Here is a 13,280-nt window from a genome sequence, read left to right on the forward strand (position 1 = left end):
AAGGTATCCTTTTCATGTTGGTGTAAATTTTTTTTTTGTTATTTATTATTTCACTTTAACAACTGTTTATCATTGATCAAAATTCCTCTATTTCTTCAATGATTACAAAACTTAAGAGTTACACTCCTCTTAAATAGAATACTTTTCCACATACTTTTTAATGTGTAAGTCATTTTCGTTTTCCGCGCAAATGCAGTTGCTTTTCTCTGTTTCCAGATATCATATAACCCTAAAACTGGAAAAATGGCTATACCCTTTATTCTTTAGATAAATAACAAGTGGCCAAAAATTATTGATGTTTTCGCAAAGTTTGTCCTGCCAATAAAATACCCCTAGCCATTCGTAAGGCTTCAGTTATGTGAAAAAAGGTGTTTTTTATATGTTGAACTTTATAAAAAAAAGTTGACTCGCCATTTCGCAACCAGCACTTTTATAATAAATTAGGTGTTATTAGGTACTCTTTTTTTAGACTGCTTAAGAGTATCGTTTATAGTCTGCTCCACCCTAAGGATTACTGTTGTCCAATTCTTCTACTTTATTGTTATCACAGTCATCTAGGCTCTTTTTATCTATAGTTCTTTCGTACTCGCTCCAACGCATTCTGAAACCGATTAAATTCATCGCAACCGTTAACAATTCTAAAACCACAGGATTATAATCTAACAGTGGTTCGTAGTAGTTATTAAATTGTAGTCAAAAGTTATCATCTTTAGTACTGCCATACCTTAATACTTCCGAGGAGTGTTTACTTGGATAATGTGTAGACTCCAAGGGCTCAACTACAGCTAACTGATTCTTAAACGCATACTTTTTTATAGTTAATCCGTGGGGATTGACCTCTTTGCTATTTTTAAGCGGAATGTTTTAAATTAAAATCTCCTGCTACAATAGCGGAGGCAGTTTTTTCAAATATCATACCAAGTAATGTACAAGTTAAATCTTTATCAAGGAGCTTATATACTGATGCCAATTTTTTGGTGGGCAACGATGTATGCGGTTATAGTTAGTTCAGTTCAGTGCGAGAAATGCACTTTTTAAACGAAAGGGCTTTTCCGCCCCCTAACATTGGGAGAAGTGGGGAGGGGAGGGAAGGAACTCTATCATCTTTGCCGTCTAGTTTTTTATTTGCGATTATAAGGCATCCGTCTTCAGGCGCAATTATTAGAAATTAAGACTTCCTGTTATTTCGGTAGGGATTCAGAAAAAAAAACTTTTTCTTGGATCGTACTGTTAGAGTTGGTTATATTAGTCGAACAGATTTGCAACATCTCTATGCCCCTTTTCTTATTTCTTTTCGTTTTTTCTCTCCAATTAATTGCCAGTTTTTTAGAGAATTCCCATATCTTTTTTGATTTTTTTCATAGTTGAAATCTTTAATTCGAGATTCAAATAACTTGAAGATTTTTTAAAGAATATTCTGGGTTAATTTCCATCATAACTTCAAAATGACAGACTTATTAATAATTTATGCAAAGGCTTCGTTAGTTCAAGCGCAGAATTCTTAATTATGTTAATCTAAACCATGCAACGCAGTCCGTATTATCTTACCATTTCATTCATACATAAATACGTGTGGAGAATACATATTAAAAATGTGCGTTTAAAGTACATCGCGATGAGTTTTTAGCCCACTGGTGATTAGATTGCTTACAAATGCGTATAAAAGAGACAGTAGTTGCATTATTAAAAATATCTTAAAGCTGTCTTTCAGCCCGCCGGGCGGTGTGTCATAGGCACAAAGTAAGGTGCACCTGTCATTAACCGCAGCAGTTTGTTTTGTTGCACCTGCAAGAGTGCAATCGCTGATTTTTTCATGTCCCAGGCAGCAGATGCGTAGGTCATTATAGGCGCACGCATACTTTATAAAACCTGAGTTAATGGTTTGGGAGGTATATAAATAGTGGACTTAGGTAGTAGCTTCTTGGCGATTTTCTGTATTGGTTTTCAAGTTACTTGGCAAAAATAGATTGACAAACAAATCAATATGAAAATCTTGAGATGGCCGGGCTATATATCTATAGAACTAGCTAATAAGACTACTCAATCTCTGTACAAACGACATAGTATATTCTAACCGACCATCGAATGCATAGAAACTGATACTAATGCAACCACATTTAGCTCAAAAAGGTTTATAGCTTCCCGTAAACTTTGGAGTTCTTTGTGCCTTAGACCGTTGGATCGAACCTTTTGATTCTTGGTCAAGTACCGTACATTCATCATTGGACGTAACGATTCTTGTTCCACCGCCAGGTTCACTGTCGTATTTTAGGTACTTTTTGCTACTCGAAAGGAGCATTTTTGATAAAACTTTAATTATATAAATATTCCTTAATTAGATGGTTTCCGGCTTCAGGAAACTGTTCCGACACGGGCGTTCTATCCGCTGATGGTGCGGAAAGCAAAATGTCTTCTCATTACAAGCTGTGTGCTAATTAAAATATGTAGTCCGGCACACTATCAAAAATTTGTTTTGTAGGTCCAGAAAAATGCGAGTTGGCGTCGAGGGAATCGAACCCACGATCTTGGGGGTTGCGCCACAATGCGCTAACCACTGAGTTACGGTGAAAAACTCACACTCTCATTCTATAAATTACATTCAAAACTTTTGTTAAACCCACCCTACCTACTTATTTAATGCACCCTCGACTGTGGCAGCTTTGCCAGCCAATGACCGGCGCACCTTGCTTTTTTCGCAAGGGCACCCTTTAGAGTTCCCGTTATAGTGCCGCAGCTATTGGACAACCGATGCCTTTCTTTGTTCGTTCTGTTCGTGATTGAAATATCGAAAAATTCTCAAGTATATAGATTTTATATATATTATTTTCAATGTAAAATTTTGTAATACTAAAATGCACAGTATAAATTCTCACCTCTTTCAGACACTATGGCTGTTCCAAAGAACAGCCATAGTGGAGAAACATAGATCCTATTTTTTCGCTATTCGTCCTAATGCAGTCGAAAACTCCCACTATCGGCGATGGCGGCTCGGAAGCTCCTGGAGACCCAGACAAGAATGACAGAACACCAGTTTTTTCTGTTAGGCAGGTCCCCCGGATTATTTGCACCCCACTTTAAAGGAGTTACTAGAGCGTTACTTCTCTATGTTTGTAGTTAACTAAAAAAAATTTTTTTTCGTTTTTTCTTTTAAATTGTAATGGGCCAAATTACATTATTTACAAATATAACTTAACCCTTATAAGTTACTGGCGACTCTCTTTACCACTTACACCGCCTAAGTTCAATTTGAAAGAGTAGGTCTATGGAAGTTGGCCCTAAACGCCAGGCTCGGTCTCTGAAACGATCTCTGCTAAATTTAAGTACCATGTTCCAATGGCAGCAACCAGTAGAACATAAAAAAGTAGTAAATTTAGTTACCAGTGAAGGTAAAAACAAAACTATTTTAAACCCCAGAATTTTTCCCGTTAAAGGGCCAACAACTTAAGGGCTATCGCCTTCCAACATTCATATTGCGTTTCATAAAACTTATTAACTCTTTTAATTGGCGCTCCTACTCTTTTAATGTACTTAGACAAGAACCAACATTTGGTGTTAACACAAATTCAAAGATTTTATTAATTTATCAATTAAATACACAAACCACGTCAACAACTACATATAATTAATTTTTTTTAAGCTATACGTGTCTTAGTACGACGGTTGTTTGGTAAATACAGAGCGTGAATAAAGCAAATTAATACTATCTCTTCACTTAAATAGATAGGTAAATAAATTATCACACAATTATTATGAAACGTTTTAATGTAATAAGCCACTCTGGTTTAATTAAAATTGCGTCAACAACTCCGTTAGCAGAACTATGCATACGTAAATGGCTTCAAGTTATACAATAAATTCCTATAGCCGCGTGTACTAAAGAATGAACATCATATATAAATTAATAATTTTAATTTGAAGTTTTTTGTATATATTTTTTACTAATAAATCAGTTATTAACCGCTTTCTTATATAAAAACCTAAAAACAATGCATGTTTACCTAACCAAAACCTTTTTAAAGAAAACAGCATATAACCTGTAAGAAGGCTACCAAAATCTGAAAAACACATTTTTATATTAATAGTAAATATTTGTTTAGGCTAAATATTTTAAATAATGAGTTAATTTAATCTAATGGATCTCTTCCTTGCCCAACACAAAAATTATAGTGGAGGTGTTGAAACTTAAAAAAAAGTGGTTGGGTTGTAATAACACCACGTTTATAGAGCCTCTGTAGACTAACATATTGCTAATATATCTCCTTTAAACATTCACTTGACGCATAGTAAAGTGCACTAACTAGACGTTTACTTTGAAGTCCTGCCGTCAACTTTTCATATCTTTCTTAAGTTTAATGGGTTTCCAACGTCTGGGCCCCCTTAGAATTGGAAATTATATATTGGGCGAAACACTGGGCGTCGGTTCTTTCGGAAAAGTTAAACGTATGTTATCTTCAATTTTAGATCTATTATTTAAAGTTATAAGGGCGTTAGTATGTACTGTCTTATCAAATATTATTATACAAGAGTATTTATATAAGAATGTGATTATATCATTTCAATAACGACTTTTTACTGATCAAAGTTAAATTGTTTTTACTGCCAACAAGTTTCAATTGTAACAATTAAAACTGTACTTAATAATGAACTTTAACTTAGTTGCTTCGCATCAGCAGACAGAACACAAAGTTGCTGTAAAGATTTTAAATCGAAAGAAAATTCGCATTTTGGATATGATTGGCAAAATCAAACGCGAGATTCAAAATTTAAAACTTTTTTCGCATCCTCACATTATAAAACTGTCTGTTTCAGATATAATTGCTATTCTAGATTTTTACCTTTTTAACTTTGTAGCTACGAAGTTATTACCACACCTACTGACATCTTTATGGTTATGGAGTATGTCTCTGGAGGCGAACTTTTTGATCACATCGTAAAGCACGGAAAAGTTAACACTAACTTATAAATGATTCTACTTTAATTAAAAAAAATATTTTATGTTTAAATTAAAGTTTTCTGAAGACGTTGCTCGCTCTTTCTTCCAGCAAATAATTTCTGCCGTGGAGTACTGTCATCGTCATAAAATCGTTCACAGAGATTTAAAACCAGGTTTACTTTTTTTAAAAAATTAAGCAACTAAAAATCAACAGTGTGATAGAGAATCTTCTTCTTGACAAAAATAAAAACGTCAAAGTCGCTGATTTCGGTTTATCTAACATCATGATGGATGGCGAATTCCTCAAGACTTCTTGCGGATCTCCTAACTATGCCGCTCCGGAAGTAATATCCGGAAAGTATTAACTTTGTGCACATTTAAGCCTGCTAATTATATGTCAGTTTATAATTATGCTTTCTTTATATAAGCTTTTCAATTAATTTTTTTAAATTAAAGTTTAAGTTTAAGTTTTTAACTAAATTACAATAAAAAAAAGCTTGTTATTTGTATATATATACTTAAAACGTATTTTCGCGCTTAGAGGTCTTTTTAAGAGTTCACAAATTGTACTACTTCCACTTATTTATAGATTGTACGCGGGCCCCGAGGTCGACGTGTGGAGCTGCGGTGTTATACTTTACGCTCTTCTTTGCGGGAAGCTTCCCTTCGACGATGAATATATCCCATCTTTGTTTAAAAAGATAAAAAAAGGTTTTTCTAATTTAATGTGGAGCTCGTATTATTTACTCTTATACGATATTAGGGATCTTTGTAATGCCATCCTACTTGTCGGACGCTGCCCAAGAAATATTAACGTCGATGTTGCAAGTAGATCCTCTGAAACGCGCTACCATTGCTCAGATTCGGTCCTCCTGCTCCTGTTTGTCCTCCCGAGCTCTACTAACTTACTTGTGCTACTGCCCCCAAGGGAGCATCCCTGGTTCAACGTCGACCTGCCGGAGTACCTCAAGCCTCACGTGGATCACAACGACTCCTCGAGGGTAGACGAAGAGGTCCTACAAGTCGTGTGTTCGGTATTTCTGAGCACGAGCTTTTCTGGTTTCGTTCTGATGGTGCTTCCTAGAAAATGTCTGCCACAGCCGCAGAGGTGAGCGAGGCTCTCCGTAGCAACATAGACAACGACCCGCTAAAAATTGCTTATAATCTGGTGTTGGACGATAAAGTTATGCGAATGAGAGGTTCTTTTTTTCACCTCCCTTCATACCTTAAAAAGAATTTTTTAATAAATATCATGTTATAGCACGTGAAAGCAAGGATTTGAAGGGGAAAATTACTGATCCCGAGGTTGAGGTAAAAAGAATGGGGCATACACTTTTATAAAACATGAAAGTAGCTAGCAAATTTCAGAGTCGTTTAACTCAACGGTTTTGTTCTTTCAATAACTTATGCTTACCCAGTTGATGATCACTCGAAGCATACAAAGAGAGAATGCGCCAGGCCCACTGGAGGTCCTGCCCAGCGTCTCAACTTCTATGACAGGGATACTCGATATACTTTAGCAATGGCGTATACTTTTAATATTTAATACTTTTTAGCTCCCGGGAATCAAGAGAAAAGACCTAGGTTGTACTGATATCTTTGCCTTGAACGAGAAAAGAATATCATGAACATATACACACTCCATTCAGATGGCATCTGGGAATAAGAAGTAAAAGCAAACCCCACGAGATCATGAGCGAAGTGTTTCGAGCAATGAAAACTGTCGACTTTGTACGCTCCCTCTAATAACCAATGATAATAGCATAATATAACCTATCAAGGAGTGGAAGATTTTATCTCCTTTTCATGTCTACTGCCGTTCTCGCAAGCCCAAAGAACAAGTAAATTCGCCTATCCACGCTTGTTTCCTTGACACATTAACCTTTTTTCTTAAAAAAGATAAAACTAAGCCTGCAGCTCTACAAGATTGATGACCAATACTACCTTCTAGACTTTAAAAACTTGACGTTGCCGCCGCTCATAAATTCGACGAGCGAGTTGCCGGAGCCTAGCGACAATATTCGGCCGGTCAGTTAATACCTTTCGTATATCCACTGCTCCCTTTTATTTTTTGGAACATTAAGGACTATGGGCACTCCTATGAGAATGTTGGTGTTATCACATTGCAATTCTTTGAACAGTGTGCGCTGTTGATAAGGGAACTCGCCGTGTCGCGCTCGTAAAAGGTTATAGCCTGAAACAAACGTTGGAATCATTTAAAACTTGCTACTAGTTGTATGTGTTGAGAGTCACCATTAATAAAATCCAACAGTAAATCTTTAGCTATTTCTTTATTCAGGTCTTGTTGACTTTGTAAAGAGGGATGAGTGTCCAGTGTACAAAGCTACCTTCTTCTTGGTAACTAGTGATATATCAACTAGGAAGAGGTTCGAAAAAGTTAGCAACAGCGATAAATAATAACTCTAAGGAGTGAAGTTGGATTGATATATATAGGATTCTGGTTGGGTAATCTGGCGATAGATATGAAAATAAGCCAAATGAAAATTAAAGATGGCACCTTCCTGAGTATAGCTCTATTCTGAGGGTTCAGTTGTATTGCGGAGAGTGACATGAGCTGTTAAACTATGCCCTCGAGTGCTTTTACAATCGGTGAAAAGAAGCTTGTTACTTCAGAACGCATGCCTCAGGACACAAGGAACCTAACGCGTGCCAAAGGACTTATGCCACAGACGCCTTTTTACCAATATTGAAAGCATATCTTTAGATGCGAACTAAAGTGCCTATAACTCTCCGCAGTACAACGCAACCATTAGAAAAGAGCGGACTCTTTCAAACTTGGAAGTAGTTTTCGTTATCGAGCATTAGGTGCCAACTTGGTAATAGTCTTATCTGCCTCTGAAGAACCGGGTAGACGGGAAAGCAACCATATTGATGCTTAAAAGGTCTTCTGATTTCAAAGTCCAAGAAGCGTTGGCCCCTGTCTTGTTTAATTCTTACTCTAGGCATGCTATGTCTTATACCCGTGCGTTATCGTCAGTAGCATACTTTGGACTGGCGCCTTTGTACCCTTGAATTAAAAGTAAAAAATAAAAAATAAAATGACGTATCAATGCCATGTGATAAAGTAGGCTATTGGCAGACATGCCCATTGCTTTCTATCTTTCTACTTGAATTGAAGGACACCGCAGAACCTAGAACTTAGCAAGTCTCATATGACCCACAATACTTCTTATACCAAACAGTACTATTCTACTAGCCAGCTTCAGGCTGTAATCACAGCGATGTAGGCGAGAGCCGTCATTTAAAGACATTGTGAAAAAAATTGGCCTAGTTTTAAAAAATTAAAATTGATGTTTACTGGCATCTATAGAGTCGGGTGAAATATACTGGCATTGCCCAAATGCAGCAAAAAGCCATAAGGTGACCCACTACGAGCCTGAAAAAAGAACGTGATGATGCTTTAACGGGTTCTTTAGTAAACTTTACAATACAAATTGGTCGCTAACGAGTGTAGAATAAACGTGGCTCGATTGACCAATATTAATTTACATTGCGTATATGCTGAAGAATTGGTATAGCTCCGAGCTTCTACTTCAATGACTGACTTCTCTTAAACGTGTCTTTAAGAGTGAAAAGGAGGTTCATGCAGAAGGAGAAGTTGTATATCGCTATAAACTTGCTGCTCCTGAGCCATGGAAGACTATCAAGGTGGCCCAGGGCGTCAATGCTAGTGACTCCTGCCGCCAACCTGCAAACTAATAACTGACGAGATTAACGCATTAACTTGGAGAGAACCTGCGCTAACGGAGATGAAGGGGAAAGAAAGACTCAGCATAGAAATAATGGCAGCGTTCAAAAAAACCTAGACGGTCGCAAGAACATAAAAGAAAGGAATTACATAGTTTGAAAAAAGTGGGACGGACTTGGGGTCTGGACGCTTTTCCCAGTCGGACTATCAAAAGTTTATTGGGAGTCAGTCGTGATGGATAAGACAACTTCCCGAAGATCCTGTTCTACTTTAAACTTAGAAAACGCTTAGAATAGTATACAAAGTAACAAGAAAACAGGGAATGCTGGCAGTCTCTTCCGTGGAAGGCCGTTACTTCTGCTTTTAAAAGTGTACAGCCCGAAAAACACAGAGACATAGAAATAGCTTGTGCAAAATATAAATCTCCATCCGACTAACGGAAAACAAAAAGGCTCACAGAAGCAGTAGGACCTCAAAAAAGGCCTCAAAGCCTCCTAAGAAAAACTACACCTCCCGATGAGCTCGTTTTTTAAAAAGGTAACAAAAGATCAACAAACCGCTTCTTTTCTGCCAAAAAAAGTTTCCTGCAAAATAAAGATCGCCGTGCCTTCTGTTCCCAACACGACAGCCAGCAACTTTTTAAATAAGCGCACTACCAGCGCCACGGTGCAGAGAAGAGAAAGTGCAAAAATAAGCCCTTGAAAAAGTCTGCTTGTAAAGTTACTGCAAAGTGAAGATGGATTTCTGCGAAAAATGAACAAACAGTTTTATTGCACGAAGATAAGTCGAGCTCTGGATTTCGTCCTGCAGGCGAAGCAGTTCACACGTGAGACATTCCAGCTGTTCTGCGTAGGCTTTAAGTCCAGCCCCATTTAAACTTTCAAACTTCATTTTGTCTGCTGTAATGGATTTAAAAATATAACACCCAAGCACTCACACACAAAAAAACCAGCAATGCAAAAGTTTGAAACTTTTCTCAGGAGCGATGATCGCTCCAGGAAGATTTTGTCCATTCTCTCGGAGACCCCCGTGAGCAGGAGAGGATGGCCCAGTGAAGAGAGACTGGCAGTTACTATTTTCAGGATGCCCCTGGGCACAAAAACTTGCAAGTAAATATAGACGTTAATGATCATTATTTATAAAAAGTAAGCGATAAGACACCTAAAAATATCCAGGCACAAAAAAGCCCAAGTAATGAAGGCAAAAAGCTTAAAGAATTTTTAAGCGGTTCCCTGTAAGCAAGTCCGGAGAGGGAATTAAGTAGAAAAGTAAGAAGACCCAGCATTGTCCTGAAATATAAAATATAGCGGAGAATAATATAAGTTGAACAAATGCAGGGAATCACACCAGAATATAACAACAGTGAATAGAGCCTTCAACATTTTGTAAAATAAGAGCCTCCATTGTTTAAAAAACGATGGTTCGTAGGGGCGCTAAAAGAATTACGTCGTCTTAATGATATAAATGAGTGTCAACTTGGGATAAATAAATTATTAGAATGCCTTACTTTAACTTTAATTATAGACAAATTCAAGAATAAGGATTTAACAAAATATCTTCGCTCTAACAACTTTCTTAATAGAATTTTACTTACTTTTGGTAAAAAATAGTAATATAGAGTGAAAGTCCAAAGTAACATAATTTTATATAAAATATAACCGTAACATTTTCATTAATTATATATATATACATATTCCACTGTTTCATATGTAAATTTTATTCTACCAGAATAGACTAAAACCTTAAGCTTTTCAAAAAAACTACAACTGCAATGTTATAAGCAAAGACCGTTTTTATAACTTCAAGCTCGTGAAAGAAAAAAGTTATGGGCATCAGAACCAACAAAAATAAATTTCCACCACGAAAAACGAAGGCCCAGCAGCCTGCGTTAGATTAATGAATGAGGTTAGTTCATGTTCCAGGACACTTTATGATTTCAATTTATAATATTACATAAATAAGTATTAATAATAAGTATGTTAAATTTATATTAACTGCACTAAAAAGTCTATTATATAAATTTTCATAAACTTTATTACCGACAAATAAAGCAGAATCGAGCCAAGGATAGAAAACACAACGACACTGCACGGATGACCGGCGTAGCAACTCGTGTGAAAAAATAATAAGAGGCAGTAACAAGACGGATGCTGAAGACAGCGATACGGAACCACAAGAAACCCAATTTCTAGTATCAGTATTAGAAATTTAGTTTACACGAAATTTGAAACTTATATAAAAAAAAATACATTTTACGTTTAACTCAATGTTTAGTTTTAAATTATAATAAGCTTACAATATACGCTCCGCGTAAGAAACAGGAATCTCGTCTATATCACCTGCACTTTTATTTAATACAAAAGAAAAGTTAAGACAGTGGAAAAATGTACCCTCCTTTCTAAGGAGTTTTCCTATTGCCAAATAAACTAAGGAATAAAGGCCCCCGAAAAGGACTAGATACACCTCAGCAATAATAACATATTTTTTAAAAAAATTATTTATATATTTAAAGAGAACCGATAAACTTTTATACCATCATGTACTGAACTTTACGTTTAAAGTAATAGTCGTCTAGTAAATCTTTGTCGCGTTCACAGACATCTATTTCCTCCTTATATAGCGTCATACAAAAAAGATGAAAGCTTTAATAATAAAGTAATACAATTTAGTAAAGAAAAACATAAAGAGGGGAGATGAGGCCCTTACAAAAGAAACTGCCTTATAATTTAAGAAGAAGTGTCATTGTAAAAAAACAAAAGCATACTTTAACTTTGTTATTAAAAACCTAACAGAATTTCTACTATAAAAATTAAACTAAAAAAGTACCCATGTGTTACTAAAGGTATCTTGTTTGTTTACAACTTGCGAGTTCATAGTGTAAAGTAGTCCAATTTTTTTATGTTATTATAATTCAAGTCCTATTTAACACTGATAAGTTAATTTAAAGCAACAAGCTTATAAAGGAGTTAATTTTTTTCTGTGAATTATAAAGACATAATATACTTTTTGTAAAAATTACCATTTTACCCATGAATAACGCTCAAAGCTAGTACAGGCTCTTAATAAAGGGTTTTTCGCAGTTCCATTGTGTCAGCTAAACGAGGGAAGACCCCGCACTCCAACTGAATTTAAAATTAGTTTTTATCATATAAATTTAAAAAAAAAAACTGCTTAACTACAGCATTTGAGTTAATACGCTTTGTTGCAACTAAGTAAATGTAACCAGATTATATACCTTACAATATTAAGTATTAACCATACAAAAGGTTTAATCTTTCTCATGGAAGGAAAACCACTTAGTTAATTTTTCTTGATACAGAACCAATATACAATTTTTACAAAATATTGTAGTGATACTGTTATTAACAGCATTTGGTCCTAAAATTTAAGAGTATATGATAAAATGATTCCAGATAGACATCATTTCTAGTAAAATTTTTACATGTAAAAAAAAATTTATACTTCTCACGTTTTAATCCTGCAAAGACTCAAGTTAACTTAAGTCTGCTCTTTCGTGGTGTTCAAAAATTTTTTATCATGTAACGATGATGAGGTTTGTTTTTTCGACCTAAAGCCCTTTGGATTTACTACAATTTTTCATGAAAAACATAGTTCAGAATCAAATATACAAAAGCATATCTATCAAGGGAATTGCTAGAGTAAAGGTTAAAGACAGTTATGTGTTCAGGGAATTTCCAAAATTCCACCTCCCAGAGATGACTTTTCTCGATAAGTTTCCCTATGAATTTCTAAATACCGAATTTCCGTTTAAACGCTCTGGCACTAATAGACGAGAGTAAAAGTCTTCCTTCCACCAACTTGCACATCGGCCGTTCAATATGTATAACATTTTATTAACATTATTTAATAAACAACATTTATTTTTGTTATTCTATTACAAAACTTTTTACGAGTTAAGATTTTTTTATTTTACACTTTTATTTTTATAATAAAAATTTGAAGTTCAAACCATGGCACTCCCGTCGTAAGGCGGGGCAGCTTATCTTGTCTCATTTGAAGTGAAGAGCCCACTTTTGTTGAGCCGTAGGCCAAGGAAGTAGACGCGTATGTCATGATCATCCGGCCCGCCGGGTAGTTAAAGGTTGCAAATTGGAACTCAATAACTGGCGAGCTCATCAGCATGTTGTGCGATAGAAACTGTGCTCAAGTTGGGTATTCAGATACATATATAAACAGTAAAGGTGACAATAAAAATCCTTGTAGAACCCCGGCAGTTTGTCCTAATTGAATTTATTTAACCTCGCCTATATTTTGGCTATAAACCTCCGGTTGAGAAGAAATAATCCAAAAGCTTTATCAACGATATAAGAATACCTAATGGGCCATCATTTAGAGTAACCCGTGATGACATTACCTTATCAAACGTCTTTCAACATCAAGAAATACGGCTACTGTTTACAATTTTTTATCATCAAATGCCTTAGTTACGTGCTCCGAAATCCTTTTTAACTGTTGACTTACAGAGAGTTTTTTAAAGCCGAATTGATTATCGTTAATTATTTTTTTTTTTTGAAACCATTCTTTTTAACCTCCTGAGATAATCGATTCTGCCACTTAACCTAGGCACGACAAAAGGCTGATAAGGCGATATACACCTTTAACTGACATTTCTTTCTA

At 35.6% G+C, this 13,280-nt stretch overlaps 2 protein-coding genes and 1 long non-coding RNA gene across 8 annotated transcripts; 2 read left to right on the forward strand and 1 right to left on the reverse strand.

Moving 5' to 3' along the window:
- Window positions 1-2,076: 2,076 nt before the first annotated feature.
- On the forward strand, window positions 2,077-2,724 carry LOC135145276 (uncharacterized). Its single transcript, XR_010283387.1, has 3 exons — window positions 2,077-2,272; window positions 2,340-2,392; window positions 2,480-2,724. It is a non-coding gene; the product is annotated as an uncharacterized LOC135145276 (long non-coding RNA).
- A 1,564-nt stretch (window positions 2,725-4,288) lies between these two features.
- On the forward strand, window positions 4,289-7,247 carry LOC135145271 (5'-AMP-activated protein kinase catalytic subunit alpha-2-like). Of its 4 annotated transcripts, none has more exons than XM_064077384.1 (15): window positions 4,289-4,440; window positions 4,657-4,798; window positions 4,852-4,945; window positions 5,010-5,106; window positions 5,156-5,291; window positions 5,523-5,644; window positions 5,697-5,799; window positions 5,862-5,967; window positions 6,018-6,132; window positions 6,195-6,244; window positions 6,352-6,664; window positions 6,715-6,774; window positions 6,833-6,961; window positions 7,018-7,168; window positions 7,233-7,247. In XM_064077384.1, exons 1-11 carry the CDS (start codon window positions 4,353-4,355, stop codon window positions 6,451-6,453), a joined length of 1,155 nt encoding a protein of 384 aa, XP_063933454.1. In that variant the 5' UTR covers window positions 4,289-4,352; the 3' UTR covers window positions 6,454-6,664; window positions 6,715-6,774; window positions 6,833-6,961; window positions 7,018-7,168; window positions 7,233-7,247. The 4 variants fall into 4 exon arrangements, with proteins under 4 accessions (XP_063933454.1, XP_063933455.1, XP_063933453.1 ...); XM_064077385.1 differs by lacking the exon at window positions 7,233-7,247 and having other exon boundaries at window positions 6,352-6,517; window positions 6,583-6,664; window positions 7,018-7,180; XM_064077383.1 differs by lacking the exon at window positions 7,233-7,247 and having other exon boundaries at window positions 7,018-7,180.
- A 1,137-nt stretch (window positions 7,248-8,384) lies between these two features.
- LOC135145274 (limb region 1 protein homolog) lies at window positions 8,385-11,397 on the reverse strand. 3 transcript variants are annotated; one of them, XM_064077391.1, is made up of 16 exons: window positions 11,349-11,397; window positions 11,176-11,284; window positions 11,033-11,105; window positions 10,939-10,981; window positions 10,682-10,830; window positions 10,431-10,525; window positions 9,990-10,075; window positions 9,804-9,931; window positions 9,592-9,744; window positions 9,406-9,541; window positions 9,200-9,350; window positions 9,100-9,146; window positions 8,960-9,047; window positions 8,818-8,907; window positions 8,690-8,756; window positions 8,385-8,631 (listed from the first exon to the last, which is right to left on the reverse strand). In XM_064077391.1, exons 2-16 carry the CDS (start codon window positions 11,266-11,268, stop codon window positions 8,483-8,485), a joined length of 1,548 nt encoding a protein of 515 aa, XP_063933461.1. In that variant the 5' UTR covers window positions 11,269-11,284; window positions 11,349-11,397; the 3' UTR covers window positions 8,385-8,482. The 3 variants fall into 3 exon arrangements, with proteins under 3 accessions (XP_063933461.1, XP_063933465.1, XP_063933462.1); XM_064077392.1 differs by having other exon boundaries at window positions 8,478-8,642; XM_064077395.1 differs by lacking the exons at window positions 10,939-10,981; window positions 11,033-11,105; window positions 11,176-11,284; window positions 11,349-11,397 and adding an exon at window positions 10,892-10,920.
- Window positions 11,398-13,280: the final 1,883 nt, after the last annotated feature.

This window comes from Zophobas morio, unplaced genomic scaffold, assembly GCF_036711695.1.
Source record: "Zophobas morio isolate AGI-343-1 ecotype UQ-CSIRO unplaced genomic scaffold, CSIRO_AGI_Zmor_V1 ptg000138l, whole genome shotgun sequence".
Taxonomy (NCBI): domain Eukaryota; kingdom Metazoa; phylum Arthropoda; class Insecta; order Coleoptera; family Tenebrionidae; genus Zophobas; species Zophobas morio.